The following is a 15,414-nucleotide window of genomic DNA, read 5'->3' as shown; positions in this document are numbered from 1 at the left end:
ATCGTGACCTGAGCCCAAGGCAGACGCTTAACTGACTGAGCCACCCAGGGGCCCCAGATGTGCATTATTTTAATGTTTGTTTTTTTTTTTAATTTGTGTCTACAATGAATGTATTTAATGGACCTGGAAGCCTTTTGATCCCTACAAATTCCTTTATTCTGTATGATTATTCTATTCTTTCTTGAGAGAGGGAATACTGCAAGGAATTATTATATTTTAAGACACACTCAGTATCCTTGATGTGTTAATTCTTTCCATTTTCCCCAGAATCTTGAGCAGTGGACACTAAGGCAGTCCTGGCTAGAACTTCAGTTAATGATCAAACAGTGCTTGAAGGACCCTGTGAGTATATATATTGGAAGGATGTGTTATGTATACAAAATTTTAAGAACAGGAAGAACACGTTGATGTTGGAAGATGAAGTAAAACATATGCATGCTAGTTTTCTTATGTGTAACTCCAGGGCTCTGGTTCAGTGGCTGAAATGAACAACTTACTGGATAATATTGCAAAGGCAACAATAGAGGTATTCCAGCAGTCTGCTGACTTGAACAATAATTCTTCTAATTCTGGAATGGGCCTCTTCAACCCAAATGGGATTGGAAATACTGATACAAGTAGCACGAGGCAGAATGGAATAAAGACATTTCTAAGGTATTTTTTTCTGCAGTTTGGGCTGTGTTCACTTTTTCACATGTAATGGTATATTTTTATTTGCATGATGCATTACTTTTCATAAAGCTGCAGGAATGTGAAATTATTTGTGTCAGTTATCATTATTTTATAATATGTTAAAGGGCACGATGATGAAAGATGTCTCAGTGTTTACCACATCCAGACTCCTTGGAATTACATATGACACGCAGAAGGGATTAATTTCTTTACTGTCTAATTAAGGCTACTCTGTTCTATAGAATTCATTATATAGGAAACACTTTTTCTGCCATCTTTATTAATTGGCAGTGTTGCACAAAGGTTAATCATGATAGGCAGATTGATTTGTATCTCATCATTTGGGTGTAAAGTATAACTAGTGAATTTTACAACCTTATAAATTGGTTATTAATATGCTTAAATATCATCAGAACATTTCATATCTTAACCATGACAGTAAAGTGTGTTGCTTGTTGTACAAAAGGACTGTTGCTAATCAGAGAACTAAAAATAGAAGAACACTTAATAGATTTAAAAAGTTTTTGTTTGTTTTTTTATTCTCTCAGAACCCCATGTTTTATTGCTCTCCATAGCAAGAGTGGAAAAGTGTGTTCAACTCTCTGATATTTGGCAAGAGGAAAGATAGTACAGAGTTAAAAGGGAAATTTTAGGATAATTGGTGTTTCTTATTCATGAAAGTTTTTCCCTGGAGTTTCTGTTATAACTGTGAGAGCAGAGGAAAAGGACACCTCCGTAGGTATAACACCTATTTCTGATTTTAGCTCCTCTGAACGCAGGGGTGTGTGGCTGGTGGCCCCCCTAATTGCCAGGCTGCCGACCTCTGTGCAAGGAAGGGTACTAAAAGCTGCTGGAGAGGAGCTGGAGAAGGGACAGCACTTGGGCTCCTCTTCAAAAAAGGAAAGAGACAGACAAAAACAGAAAAGGTACGGCTGCAAGGTGTGTCTCTTTGTGAGGGCTTAAGGAATGATTGAGAACAAGTAGCATCTTGCAGACATACATGGTCAGTGTACCCAGAGTGCACTGAAATTATGTTTTTAAATGGAAATGAAAATAATCTGTTAGGTAAAGCTCGGATCCTAAAAAGTTCCAGGTTAAACATATTTAGTACACCAGTTCATTCTACTTGTGTACCCAAATCACTGCTGAGCCATTAAAAATACCAACTTCTTAGCCTCACCTCAGACCTGTTCAATCAGATCTGGATATCCATTTAGTCCCTATATTCTACATTTAATTACTTTTCATTGTTTTAATTATTTATGTTTACAATACATAGAATTATTTATCATTCTGTCCTGTTGGGCCCTAAGATAGTGATATTTTTAACATTTAGGGCTCTTGTTCTAGACTAAATACTAAAATTTATAAACCACTAAGTTTAATCTTTACTTCATTTATTTTAGGCCCCAGAAATAGTTTCAAATAATTAAATTTGCAGACTGACTCTGTTATTGAGAAAGAACAGAGCTATGCTCTAATGTGAAAATATGAATTTAGCACCTCAGGAATAAAGGGAAATAAGATCTCTTCCATTTAAAAAAGAAAAAACAACTCTGAACATGTATAGTTCTTACCCCCTAATTAATATTTTAGTAGCTCCATTTATTGAGCCCTTATGAAATGCCATTGTATAAAACACATCACATACATACATGAACTTTTAAATTATCACAGCAATCATATGTGGTGGGTACTCTCATTATACCTTTCTTAAGATGAAGGAAGGGAGGCACTGAAAAGTTAATTTCACAAGGACACACAGCTAAGGAGTTTACTGTAAGACTTGAGTTTAAACCCGGGTTGTCTGGCTCCTGAGACCCTGCTCTTTAACTAAAGTGCATTTTCGTAGAGATCTATTTTACATGTATTTTGTTTGTTACCTGGTTGTTTTGGGTGTTACCTTTGTGAGGGTCAGTCAACCAACCCGATGACTCAGTTTTAATTCTGGAAGTTAATTTGCTAATGGATGTTGCATGTACATTGCCTCTCTTCCCACGAAGGGGACACAGATGGTATTGCATAGTTTAAAGATGACTCTTCCCAAGTCAATATCTCTCAGCTCTGCTGGTAGAGGATGAAGCACATTGAAATCTTTGGGTCTCGATCTCCTTTTAAGAATTTTTTTTCCGGGACGCCTGGTTGGCTCAGTCGGTTAAGCGTCTGCTTTCGGCTCAGGTCATGATCCCAGGGTCCTGGGATCGAGTCCCGCATTGGGCTCCCTGCTCCGCGGGGAGCCTGCTTCTCCCTCTGCCTCTGTCTCTCTCTCTCTCTCTCTGTCTCTCATGAATAAATAAGTAAAATCTTTAAAAAAAAAAAAAAGAATTTTTTTACAACATAGCACTTAGTTTGTCAATATGATTTGTTAGTTCTCCGATAATTGAAGAAATATTAATAAAATGACAATTTAAAATAGATTTTTTTTTTTTTTTTAACTCAAATGCCTTAACACCTCTTACGATGAGGCTATGGGATATGGTGGGTCACTAACAAGCTCACTGCTTTTGGATCCTCAGACCTAGGTGCTGATCTTATTTCTCTCAATACCCGCCCTCTTTGGTCTTAAGAAATGTGCTAAAAAATAATATAAGCACAACAGTCGTATAGGCCTGTTTCTTTGACTCTAAGATAATAGTTTTGTGTGACAGAAATTTTTTAACTTTTCATTTTCTTCTGCATATAAAGTCATATTGCTGCTGATGTGCATCTTCAATTCAGCTTACTGATACAAAATAGAAATTCTCTTCTCACTGCACTCCCCCAACATGCTCTTGCAATATGAATTTATGCTAGTTTGGGAATGCCTTCAAGGGCAGGAGAGCATATTAAATTATTTAGAATCATCACAGTGGCTTTTAATCTTTTTAATAGAGCTATGATTTAACTTTTTAAGTAGGCTTTGGCTATTTACTACTCTCTTTCCTTTTCTAGTAGTAAAATAAATAAGAGCCAATAACCCAAGGGCAAGAGATCTATGTTGCACAGGAAGTAATCCATCCTTTCTAACTAGATCTGCTGTTACTACTTCCTTTGTAGTATGTCTCTTTTGAGTCAACAACCTTTCCTCTCACTGGTCCTTACCTGCCTTAAGGGACAAGATGAACAACGGGAAGGCCTCCTAACATCTCTTCAGAATCAAGTTAATCAGGTAAAGTATACGAGAATATTAAGCCAGGCAAGTATTTTTCTAATGACATTAATTTGTTTTCCTTTCAAATACTGAGATTAAACTAATAAGACGACAACATATTTTGATTAGCTGCAAGGAAACACAATCCATGTCCTATTTTCCTACCTGGCATTCTAGGCACCACAAGATTCACAGTTTTCTAACAGTAATTATGCATTGTGCCCTATAAAAATAATATTTTGTACATTGCGTACAACTTTGACATATCTGCTCCTCTCCTGATCCTGCGTTGTGGGAGAGGTGCTTGAGCAGTGTGTGTTGCAGGCATGGTGCTAAGACAGAGGAACCTCTCTCCAGCTTCTCCAGCTCCACCCCCACCTATCTGGAGGATCTCAGCTTGAGCTCTCTTCATTCAGAAACTCAGTTTTATTTTGTTTCTTTTTTTTTTTTTTTTTTTTTTAAGATTTTATTTATTTATTTGTCAGAGCGAGAGAGTGGCAGGCAGAGGGAGAAGCAGGCTCCCGGCTGAGCAAGGAGCCCAATGTGGGACTCGATCCCAGGTCCCTGGGATCATGACCTGAGCCGAAGGCAGACGCTTAACCGACTGAGCCACCCACGCGTCCCTCAGTTTTATTTTCCTGCCAGAGCCAAACCAATGCCAGTTGAGTGTAAAGTACTAATTTCAAAATCAGAAGGTATATTGATTTGTGTACAAAGAATTTGAATTTTGGCTTTCCACCACCCACAGTTCTCCTGGTCACTCTTTGGGGCATTTGCATTCTGTGTACTTAAAGGAAGCCAGGTGATGGAACTAGAAATTGGGAAGTGTGGAATTGAGCAAAGTAGGTCGATTGGTCATGTGGGAGGTTTTATCCGCTTACAGAGCCAAATGGAACCCTCCTGTGGCCCTCCGTTTCTATGACATCATGTCTTTCTTTCAGATGGTACTACATGAATGTGAACAAGGATACTTGACTCATTTGGTCCTCTCGTCATCTCCCGCTTTTTAGATATGAGAGATCTATCCTTTGCACAACAGCCAAAGTGATCCTTCTAAAATGTAAATCACCTGTTACTTTGGTGCCCAAAATACTCCAATGTTTCTCAGTATATCTAGAATAAAAATTCAAAGTCTGGGCTTATAGAGGCCTACATGATTTGGCACTGGCTCCCCCTTCTGCCTTGTTTCCTACCAGTCATGCCTTGCTCACTCCACTCTTCACACTGACCCCATTGCTATCCTTTTTTTTTTTTTAATTTATTTATTTTAGAGAGCAATCAAGCATGCTTGGGGGGAAGGGCAGAAGGATGGAGAGAGGGAGAGAAGCGGACTCCTCACTGAGCACGGAGCCCAAGGCGGGACTCCATCCCATGACCCTGAGATCATGATCTGAGCCGAAATCAAGAGACAGAAGTTAAATTGACTATTAAAAGCCACCCAGGTGCTCCGCTATCCTTTGAGCTTGGCAAGCAGATTCTCATTGCAGCACCTTTGCATCTTTTTTTCCCTTTACGTGGAAGGCTTTCCTACCAGATAATAGCAGGGTTGCTCCCTCATTTCATCAGGTCTGTGCTCAGGTGTCACCTCCTCATGGAGGCCCTCCCTGATCACTTTCCAAAAATAGGACCACGGTCATTTTGTATCCCCTTGACCTGGTTCATGCAACTTCTTACATTTGACTTATTTTTATTTGTCCTGTTGCTAGAATGAAAGCTCTCGTACAGTTTTGTGTTTACTGTCTTGGACCCTCAAGTCAGACTTGGGAGAGGACTCTATATTGATGAGATTGGAGAAATGCTCTTCTCTCATCATGCCATATACTTACAGTTCATCTGTTGGGCAGGGTTACTTCCCCATATGACTCATTTTAACTCATAAGATGATTCTCAGTAGTTACCATATTTCAGAGCATGGCAGTAAGGGGAGGGACTTTGCCCTTGCCATCTGATTCTAGGGTGTTGCCCACTTGTGGTTTGCTTCTCCTAAGCAAATCTTCGCTTTTCTAACATTAGTCTGAATCAGTGAAAGCAATCACTTTGTAGAACAATACACCACTTGACTGATGTGAAAATTGTCATATGTTTCAAAATAGTATATACGTTCTTTATCAATGAAGACAGAAGTGTAAGATAGCAAGACTCCCCCCTTCAATAAAACATCAAAATAATACATTTGCTAGGGTTCATAGGTCCCTAGAAATGTAACACAGAACTGATATAAAATATAATTCTGTCTATTCAATATTTATCTTAATAAGACCAGTGAAATAACATATTTAAAAAATAATCTTTTTTGTTTGTTAATCTTTAACTTCATCTTCCTTTAAAGCATTTTCTAAGACTTATTACCAGGATTATAAATAGATAAGAATTTTCTTCTTCCACCTAGAAAGGCAATGAGCAAGAAATAACCAGATTTCTGTCTGCGTGGAAGAAGGAGGAAAGCTAAAATTTTATTTTGCTTTGTTTATTAATTCGTTAAAGTAAGAATTATTTTTGACTGTCGGTAAGAAGCTCAATATAACTTTAAGAAAAAATCCATTTTAATAGGGAAAATAAGTTTTGGGTTCTTCCATTTATTTGCTGATTTAGATTTTAAGTAATTGGAGAGAAGAACGATACCAAGATGACATAAAAGCACGGCAGATGATGCATGAAGCATTGCAACTTCGCCTAAATTTGGTAAGGGGCATTTCTAGTGTTTTCCCTCCATTACACTTATCTAAATGTGAAAATGACTCCAGCGTTCCACTCCTTCGATGGTCATACTCTTCATTCCAAGGTGTGAGGCCTTCCACTGTTGGCTCTTTGCTCTAACAACTTCCCTGTCTCTCACGTGTCTGTCCTTGCTGCTGACCTTCCTGTCTGGTCTGACTTCTAGAGGGCATAGGTATTTTGGGCATTGGTGTTCTGCACCTCCTGCCCCAGGGAATTTCTCCTCCTTTTCAGTTTGTGCTAAGAGTAGGTCTGAGAAGGTTATTGCTTTGAGATGAATTAGCTTTGATTATACTCACTTAAAGACCCATATAAAAATGTGCCGTAAGTCGAACTTTTGTCAAACTTTCCATCGTATTGATCAAAAAAACAAATTCGACAGGGAGGCTATCCAGACATTTAAAATTTCTCACACATTGCACATTTCTTTGAAGTTTTCTTTTCCTATTGGACAAGCCTCAATGAAGGCTACTCTGGTGGATGGCTTGCCTGATACTTGGCAGTTGCTGCCCCTCAGTCTTCTGTGTTACTGGATATTTCCAAGTGTTATTATGACAGTAGGCTTAGATGCAATAGTAACTGAACAACACAAAGTTGTAGATAATCAACTTACCTGGTTTTGACCTATTCACATTGGACTAAAGTTATATTGTAAAACTGGGTATTATGAAAGATTAGGAACAAAAGAGAGTTAATTTTCCTATTATTTAATTCATTATTGATGTTGTGCCCACACTCAGGTTCCCCTTCTCCTCCTACCCCACCCCCCTCTTTTTTTTTTTTTGAATGACCAAATTCCTGTGCTGAAGGAACCAAAAACAGTGACAAATAGGTAGCTAGGTAAGAGAGAAGATATGATAACCTATAAACTTGAGTCTTATTACTGTTTTGTTTTGTTTTTTAACAAATCAAAATTGGCTACATAAAGTGATGGGATGTTATTTTCTTTGTAATAAAGTTTTATTGTATTTTTTTTTTCGTGCCAGGTGGGTGGAATGTTTGACACTGTGCAGAGAAGCACCCAGTGGACGACAGACTGGGCCCTCCTCCTCCTCCAGATCATTACTTCTGGAACCGTTGACATGCACACTAACAAGTATGTTCTTACTTCACACATAGTATGCTGCACATGTGCATGGTAGAAGTTTTGATATGCTGACTACAAACTGTGTCACATCTTATTCTCTTAGTTACCATCAAAAGTTCTGTGCCTTAAATAAAAATGCTATTAGTTAAGAATATCTTGGTTTTGCTTTAAGGTGAAAATAATTATTTTTTTCCCCCCTCTTAGTGAATTATTCACAACAGTTCTTGACATGCTGGGTGTTTTAATCAATGGAACCTTAGCCTCAGACCTATCAAATGCATCCCCAGGGGGATCTGAAGAGAACAAACGTGCATACATGAATTTAGTAAAGAAACTGAAAGTAAGTTTGTGACCTGCTTATATATCATGATCTCAGATAGTTTATGCATTAGTTATTTGCTGCATTTTATCTTAATTTACTGTGTTAAGTTAGATGTTATGTGGTTATTCTGCTATTTGCTTTACCTCAGCTTACTAGTACTCAAAAGTTATAAGCATATAGCTTGAAGATATTTCTTAAAAAAATTATATTCACAAAATATTTAACTTTTTAAGGAACTTTGGAAATTTACTATCAAATGTGTAACAAAAATGCCCACATTGGATTTAGGATGAACCACGCTTGGACTGGCACCTATAATTGAAAAAATAATCATTTGCATTGGTATTTCTAAACCCAATTCATTTGACTAACCAATAATGCAATCTTTGAAATAAACGGTAAACAAATGGTGCAGAAAAGAGAAAAGATCAATATTTCTAACGACCTTATCAATGAAATAACCAACGATTACCTTGAGGTTTGACCCTGGATTTGAGAACGTGTTCTCTGCTGCAGCTTCTGCCTACTGCTGGCAAATACTACACGGGATTTTTGTCATTTCAGCACTGTGATATTTGTTGTGTAACCAGGGTCCCATTGTATGTGTTCTATTTTCTACTTAAATAGAAGAAATGAAACATACTCACTACTCTAATTGAAAGCTGCATCATAGACCATGTTCAAGGTTAAAGAACATTCTGGCTATAAAAAAGGAAATGTTTCAAAGAGAAACTTCCTTCTCACCAACTTTTGCCTTCGTTGTAATTTCTGTCCCACTTCTCTATCTCTTTTTGTTTTGTTTGTTTGTTTTTTTAGAAAGAGCTAGGAGACAAGAGATCAGAAAGTATTGACAAAGTTCGACAGTTGCTACCTTTGCCAAAACAGACATGTGATGTCATCACTTGCGAACCTATGGGTTCCTTGATTGACACTAAGGGAAACAAAATTGCTGGATTCGACTCTATAGATAAAAAACAGGCAAGAGTAAATGTTTGTTTCTTGTATATATTTTCTCCTCTTCCTATAGGGTATATGAGACACCTCAATTTTACAGTTTCTTGATTTTTTTAAAGCATAGTCTTGTCATTTAAATGCTTTGGTCATTGGCGTTATTACATAGATAAAAATTCATTTAAAACTTTATGTGAATTTAAGTGAATTTCTGAAACACGCTGAAGGAAAATTAAGTAAAAATGTATTGTTAAGGGGCATCTGAGTGGCTCAGTCAGTTAAGTGTCTGCCTTCAGCTCAGATTGTGATCCCGGGGTCCTGAGGGTCGTGGGATCAAGCCCAGCCCCTGTCTCTGCTCAGCGGGGAGTGTACTTCTTCCTCTCCCTCTGTCCGCCCCCCCCCCACTCGTGTGCACATGTACTCTCTCAAATAGATAAATAAAATGTTTTTTTAAAAAAAGTATTGTAAAAAAAAAAGAAGGCAAAGACCAGATCTGATCTTACTTCAGAGTTGACAACAGTATGTTTAGATAAGAAAATTTTGATTGATAAAGTCTTTGTGTAGTAAGCTATTTTGAGTAAAATATTTTTAGGGTGATGGTACTTAATTTTCTTCTCTGTTGAACAGTATTTCATTGAACACTTGTTTTATATAGGATATTAAGCAAGGTTCCCTTAAATACGAGAAGAGTGGTTATTCATTTAATGAACATTGAGCAACTACAGAGATGAAAGAGCTCTTACCTTAAGCAGAAGTAGACAGACAATCACAGTGTGGTGAGATTTGTGTGTCATGGTACAAAGTGTTAGGGGACCCTGAGAAGGAGCCATCACCCTGAGAATGGAGTAGGTAGTCAGAATAGGGCCCCCCCAGAAAATTGACACTTGAATTATTTTGAAGGATTAAGAGTTAGTTGGGAAATAGGGAAGTGTGTGATACAGGCCAATGGAAGAGTTTTCCTAAAGGTATGAAAGAATGTGGCTCTTAGGAGAAATGCAATGCTACGTTAATTCAGAGTACTTTTACCAGTGTGATTGTGGAGACAGAAAAAGCTAGTGTTATGGGCAGTTTGAGTTTGTAGGGTCATTGGGCTCTCTAGTGGTGAGACATCTAGAAACCATTTGGATATATGGTGTTTGCACCTAGGAAGAGGTCTAAGCTCAAGACAGTATTAGGAAACAGTCAATTTATACATAGTAAATGAGCCTTGATTTTGGATAAATCCATCCATGAAAGAGTTGTGTAGATAAGAACAGGAGCATTCATATCTTATGGAATGCCTGAGTAGTTGTTTTTGGGGTCATTCTGAGGAAAAATACTTTAAAATTGGTATGCCAGGGAAAGTACCAAGAGACATCACCAGTTAATGTTAAAAATAAGAAACCTTTATTTTCAGAAACAGAGTAACATTTCCTCTTCTAAACCCAGTAGAGATAAGCTTGAATTAAAAGACTTTATTTGTACCTGTTGGTACAAGTTAACTTCTGTAATAATATTCTTTAACTATTCAGAAACTGCCTTATTAAGTACGTGAAAGATTCCTGTATACTGAATCAAGCCCATACATGTTTGGATTGAAGTTAATTTGAGCCCAATTAGAAGTTGACTATAACTTGACTCAAGTTTTGTTTTATCTCAAAAATAACAAAGTTAAAAAAAAAAATGAAATCCAAAGAAAGGGTTATAATTTATAATTTAATAAAGTAAGATCAACATTGCAGTACTTTTTAGAAAGTGTTTTTTCCTAAAAACAAAACAAAACAAAAAAAACCCTAACTGCAGAATACCAATTTACAGTAAAATATACTGGACCATCTGGTGTTGCAGCCTGAACAGATTATCACGTGGTCTAAAGAACCGCAGAATTGAACTTAAAGGTCTGAATTCTAGCTGCAACTCTCCAGTGATCTAGCTGTGAAACCCTGAACCAGCACATTTACCTGTCTGCTGTATGCTAGGGCACTCTAAGCCTCACCACCAGCCAGAATGTTCTTTGCATCCATGTCCTAAGCAAGCTTGGCCTCTGAGTCAGGAAAAGACCTGAACGTGAGGTCATGGAGCATTATCTCAACCACAGGGTCTTCAGGTCTCTACAAAGCAGAAGGTGTCCCCGTGGGATTTGTTTGAGGGTCAGAAGAACCCAGCTCCTCTGTCCTGGGCCTGGTTCGGGACTGTCCGAGTGGACCGAAAGGTGATCAAGTACGAGGAGCAGCATCACCTGCTGTTGTATCACACACACCCCATGCCCAAGCCCCGAAGTTACTACCTCGAGCCACTGCCCCTGCCTCCTGAGGAGGAAGAGGAAGAGCCCACATCTCCCGTCTCTCAGGAACCAGAGAGGAAATCAGCTGAGCTGTCAGATCAGGGGAAAACCACAACAGACGAGGAGAAGAAAACAAAGGGAAGGAAGCGCAAGACGAAATCAAGCTCAAGAGTTGATGTGAGTCTGAGAAGTCAGGAAGTCTTTGGCTCATTAACACCTGGTGGGAGATTTAATCATGCCCAGAGTCTGTCTCTAGCTACAGGAAAAGCATTAGAAGCCTTATTGTAATAGTTGTAATCCTAACAAAGCTCTGTCTTAATTAATAGAATGGCACATGAACAGTGACTTGTCACAGACAACAGGATTATAGCTTCTGATTTTTCCTCCTCTCCTGTTCATTACTTTAATTTTAGGCTTCTCTTGTGAATAATCTTTAATTAATATTTCAGTGCCTCATAATTTCTCACATTTAAAACTTGAATTTCTTAGATCCCTTATATCTCATCTTCTTGCATATTTTTATTATCTCACGTCTAAAATATTTATCATCTTTTGAGCAGTTGAGACATGTAGTAAATTAATGTGAAAAACTGTTCTCATTTCCTAGCTAACATGCCATCAAATACATCCAGTAGGATGTTTCTGAGATTTCATATTTTACCATTCCATCTTATTTTCCTGTATATTTTACTTCTTTAACATGCTTTTGGACTATATAGAAGACAAACACAATTTTAAAAAGTTTCATTCCTTTTTTCCCTATTAGCCTTCCCTACCTATACCAACATTTTCTTGAAAACAACAGAAATCTGTGAGATGGTAATTTGGAAATAATTTTGTAGCATTTATAGAATTAATGTGCAAGAATATCTTTACATTTAAATTCACCTGGAAAATACTTGAGAGAGAATTCGAAACAGTTTTGTATAAAGTTCAAGGGTATTCTTGTACAATGGAAGAAATATTCACAATTGAGTGGTCAGATGTCTTGTCTTATTATTAATTTACCTATGTCAGAACCAAAACGTATCTTTTCCTAGCTGATAGCTTGGTGATTAATGTTTTTCTAGAGAAGATCACCATCACTTTTGGATGCCACTTGAATGGAAGTGCCCTCTTTTCATATGGTCTTCCTACCAATATTCCTTTGTCTTGAAGAGGTCCAGGCTGCAACTCCCTAAAATCTGGACCCTCCTAGCCCGTCAGTCCACATGGATAGGTTTCTGGTTTTTTCCGGATACAAAAGTCCTAAAACTTCTCTCATTTCCTGAGTGAGTCCTGGTAATGTCCCTTCCTCCCATACTACTTCTGGAACTGCCCCTACACAGTGGGTTATATTTCAGGGATCCAAGGTTTTGTTTTTCCTTTATCCTTTAGGGCTAGACTAAGAGAAGGGGGATGGGGGATGGCAGGGGAATTGAGACATCTGGATGTGAACCTTAAAGACTTTGCATCTCTTATAAGGAAGACGAAGCCTGGGGCGCCTGGGTGGCTCAGTTGGTTGAGCGACTGCCTTCAGCTCAGGTCATGATCCTGGAGTCCTGGGATCGAGTCCTGCATCAGGCTCCCTGCTCAGCAGGGAGTCTGCTTCTCCCTCTGACCCTCCCCCCTCTCATGTGCGCGCGCTCTCTCTCTCTCTCTCATTCTCTCTCTCAAATAAAAAATAAAATCTTAAAAAAAAAAAAAACCTTTAAGGAAGACGAAGCCTGGGAGCGGGGTGCAGGCAGATGGTGGAGAGTCTATGTCTTTACGTTGCTGCCTTGAAAACTGGAAATAAGATACTGTTTCGGCCAGGGATTGGTCCTGAAGTATATTGGGTCTTTCTGGCCTCATTCTCATCCGGACCCAACATATCAGGAAGTCTTCCTAAGGTGACCTAAGATGAAATGATCCCCAGAGACTTAGCATCTAAAGATGCACTTTAAGTTGTAGGCAGTGGTCAATGTTGATGTACTTTTAGTATTTTAAAAAACAAACTTAAGAAGTGATCCTTTTACATCTTCCCTTCACTTCTTAAGTCTAGTACTTCTTAAGTCAAAAGTTTTCACTCAAATGAGTGTTTTGCAGAGAACATGCTGACACTCTTGCCTTCCATCTTCCCCTCTATAAAAACAGCCTTGTCCACTGGGATAGGAGCTGGCTCAAGTAATGTGATAAGAATTTGCATTCATCATCTATATAGTTTATGGAGTTAAATAACTTCTTTTTTTTTAAACTTTATGTTGAAGGAGTATCCACAGAGCAACATATACCGAGTGCCTCCTAACTACTCACCCATTTCCTCCCAGATGTTGCACCATCCACAGTCCACCTTGTGGGGCTACAACCTCATGGGTCAGCCCCAGCAGCCGGGTTTTTTCCTTCAGAACCAATCTCTTACTCCAGGTATGTGAAGAGAGAGTACGGTTGGGTCACTCTGAGATGTGAAGTAGCTTGAGATTTTCTTTACTTTTAACCTGAAACAAAACGTGGAAACTGCAAGAACTGAGTACTCAGTTGACATTTCTGTAATCCTTCCTATTTGAAATGTTTTTTCTTCTTCTAAAATATGGGTTTTTTTTTTTTAATGAGTCTTTTAATCTATTGTTGATTGTCACATACATGAATATATTCTAATTGTAAGAATCAAATAATACCTGAGCATATAGAGTAATTTAATATGTGACCAATTCTGGAGTATTTCTCAAGTGTTAAAATACAGTTTTAATTGCTAGGTTATGTTCTGAGTTGGGAGTTTTCATTCAGTATTAGAAGGAAATTAAATATATAAAATTGATAAAAGTTGTATGTTGTGAAATTTGTGTTTTTATCAGATATAATTCTTATCTGTATTTTTAAAAATTAGACAATATTGCACAGTATCTTTATTTTCTTATGTTTTGAATTATAAATTGTTGATACTGAGAAGTATCTCAGAAATTTGGTTCAGCAGGTAGACTGAGATATCAAAGAAGGAAAACTTACCGAATCTATAGTAAATGTTCCTGATTTTAGTATGGCTTTCATTCAAGCCCAAGTAGACTTTATATCTGAAATGAACGTTCCCTAAATAAAAAATCTCTTACTTAGAAATGAATTTAATTTTTTTTCTAAATGAAAGTTTGCTTGTTCAACAAAATAGTGTATTTTGAGATCTTAGTCTGCATGTTGTGATTTTTATTGTAATTCGAGAATGACATTTTGAGGGCTAGGAAGAGACATTGTTTGATTCTTGGCTTACAGCAGGCGAGAATCCCTATTTTGTCTTCTAAATAGGGGCTGGTCTAGAAGTTACAGTTCTAGGTTCAGGTCTGGCTCAACCACTCTCCTGCTGTGTAATCTTGACCAGGTCTTAGTTTCTCTGTGCCTCAGTTTGGTTATCTGTAAAAGAGATATTTTAATATATGCCCTCATAGAGTAGGTGATTCAATTATTTATTCAACAAAATGTATTGAACTTCATAATGTTCCAGACTCTGTTCTGGGTGATAGGATATTGTACTATACAAAATGAGTAAAAATGTTCATTCTTCTTTGAATAATGAAATAAGGGTTATATTATACATGAACACACATACACACAACTGTGTGTATGTGTGTGTAACTTAAATTTCGAAAATGTAGCACATAGAAGATGGCCTAACCCAGCAGACATGTTCAGCAAATGATCTTAACATATTCCCACCTCAGGGCTTTTGCACCTGCTGGCCCCCATGCCTGGAGTGCTCACCATTAGATATTTTACATGGCTCACTGCCTCCCTCCTTTGGGCTTGGTCAGATACCATTTTCTCAGTGGGCTTCTACTGACCACCCTCTTTTATAAATGGTAAGCTACACCCCTTCGTGCACCTTTATTCCCCTCTCCTTTCTGTTTCTCCGTAGATGAGCACTTGGTTATATGCTATATATTTAACTTACTTACTGGTTTATTATCGGGCTTTCCCACAATATAAGCTCTGTTGGGGCAGGTATGTTTTCTGTTTCCTTCACTGTAGTGTCCTCAGAGCTTAAAGCAAACTTGGGCTTTTAGTAAGCTCTTAAAAATAGGTTGTTGAATGGGTGAATGTAGACTATAAAGAGTAAACTAGACAATGGTAAATGTGGGAAATGATACATATTTTCTCGTTTGACTTTCTCTTTTCAGTTCCAAAGTCCTTGTGAATTTTTTAGCCTTTTTAAACACCGATTCAGTATGAATTGAAGGCTAAGTATTTTATAAAGACCTCATACTTTCTTTCCCTAGAATACTATAAAAGGTGTTTATAAGTTAAGGAAATTTAGATATTAGGTAAGT

The 15,414-nt window shown here is 37.8% G+C and overlaps 1 protein-coding gene across 1 annotated transcript in view; it reads left to right on the top strand.

Moving 5' to 3' along the window:
- The window catches only part of MED12L (mediator complex subunit 12L), a 322,651-nt gene that overhangs the window by 268,596 nt on the left and 38,641 nt on the right, over positions 1 to 15,414 (top strand). Inside the window, exons 28-37 of the mRNA XM_021685957.1 lie at positions 268 to 342; positions 464 to 654; positions 1,437 to 1,598; positions 3,709 to 3,820; positions 6,395 to 6,484; positions 7,504 to 7,613; positions 7,809 to 7,944; positions 8,743 to 8,904; positions 10,955 to 11,317; positions 13,369 to 13,525. Of these exons, the coding sequence (XP_021541632.1) occupies positions 268 to 342; positions 464 to 654; positions 1,437 to 1,598; positions 3,709 to 3,820; positions 6,395 to 6,484; positions 7,504 to 7,613; positions 7,809 to 7,944; positions 8,743 to 8,904; positions 10,955 to 11,317; positions 13,369 to 13,525 (1,558 nt within the window). The remainder of the gene's footprint in view (positions 1 to 267; positions 343 to 463; positions 655 to 1,436; positions 1,599 to 3,708; positions 3,821 to 6,394; positions 6,485 to 7,503; positions 7,614 to 7,808; positions 7,945 to 8,742; positions 8,905 to 10,954; positions 11,318 to 13,368; positions 13,526 to 15,414) is intronic.

The sequence above is a fragment of the Neomonachus schauinslandi genome, chromosome 1 (assembly GCF_002201575.2).
Source record: "Neomonachus schauinslandi chromosome 1, ASM220157v2, whole genome shotgun sequence".
Classification (NCBI taxonomy): domain Eukaryota; kingdom Metazoa; phylum Chordata; class Mammalia; order Carnivora; family Phocidae; genus Neomonachus; species Neomonachus schauinslandi.
The sequence above is the reverse complement of the archived record's forward strand: the minus strand, read 5'-3'. Positions and strand labels throughout refer to the sequence as shown.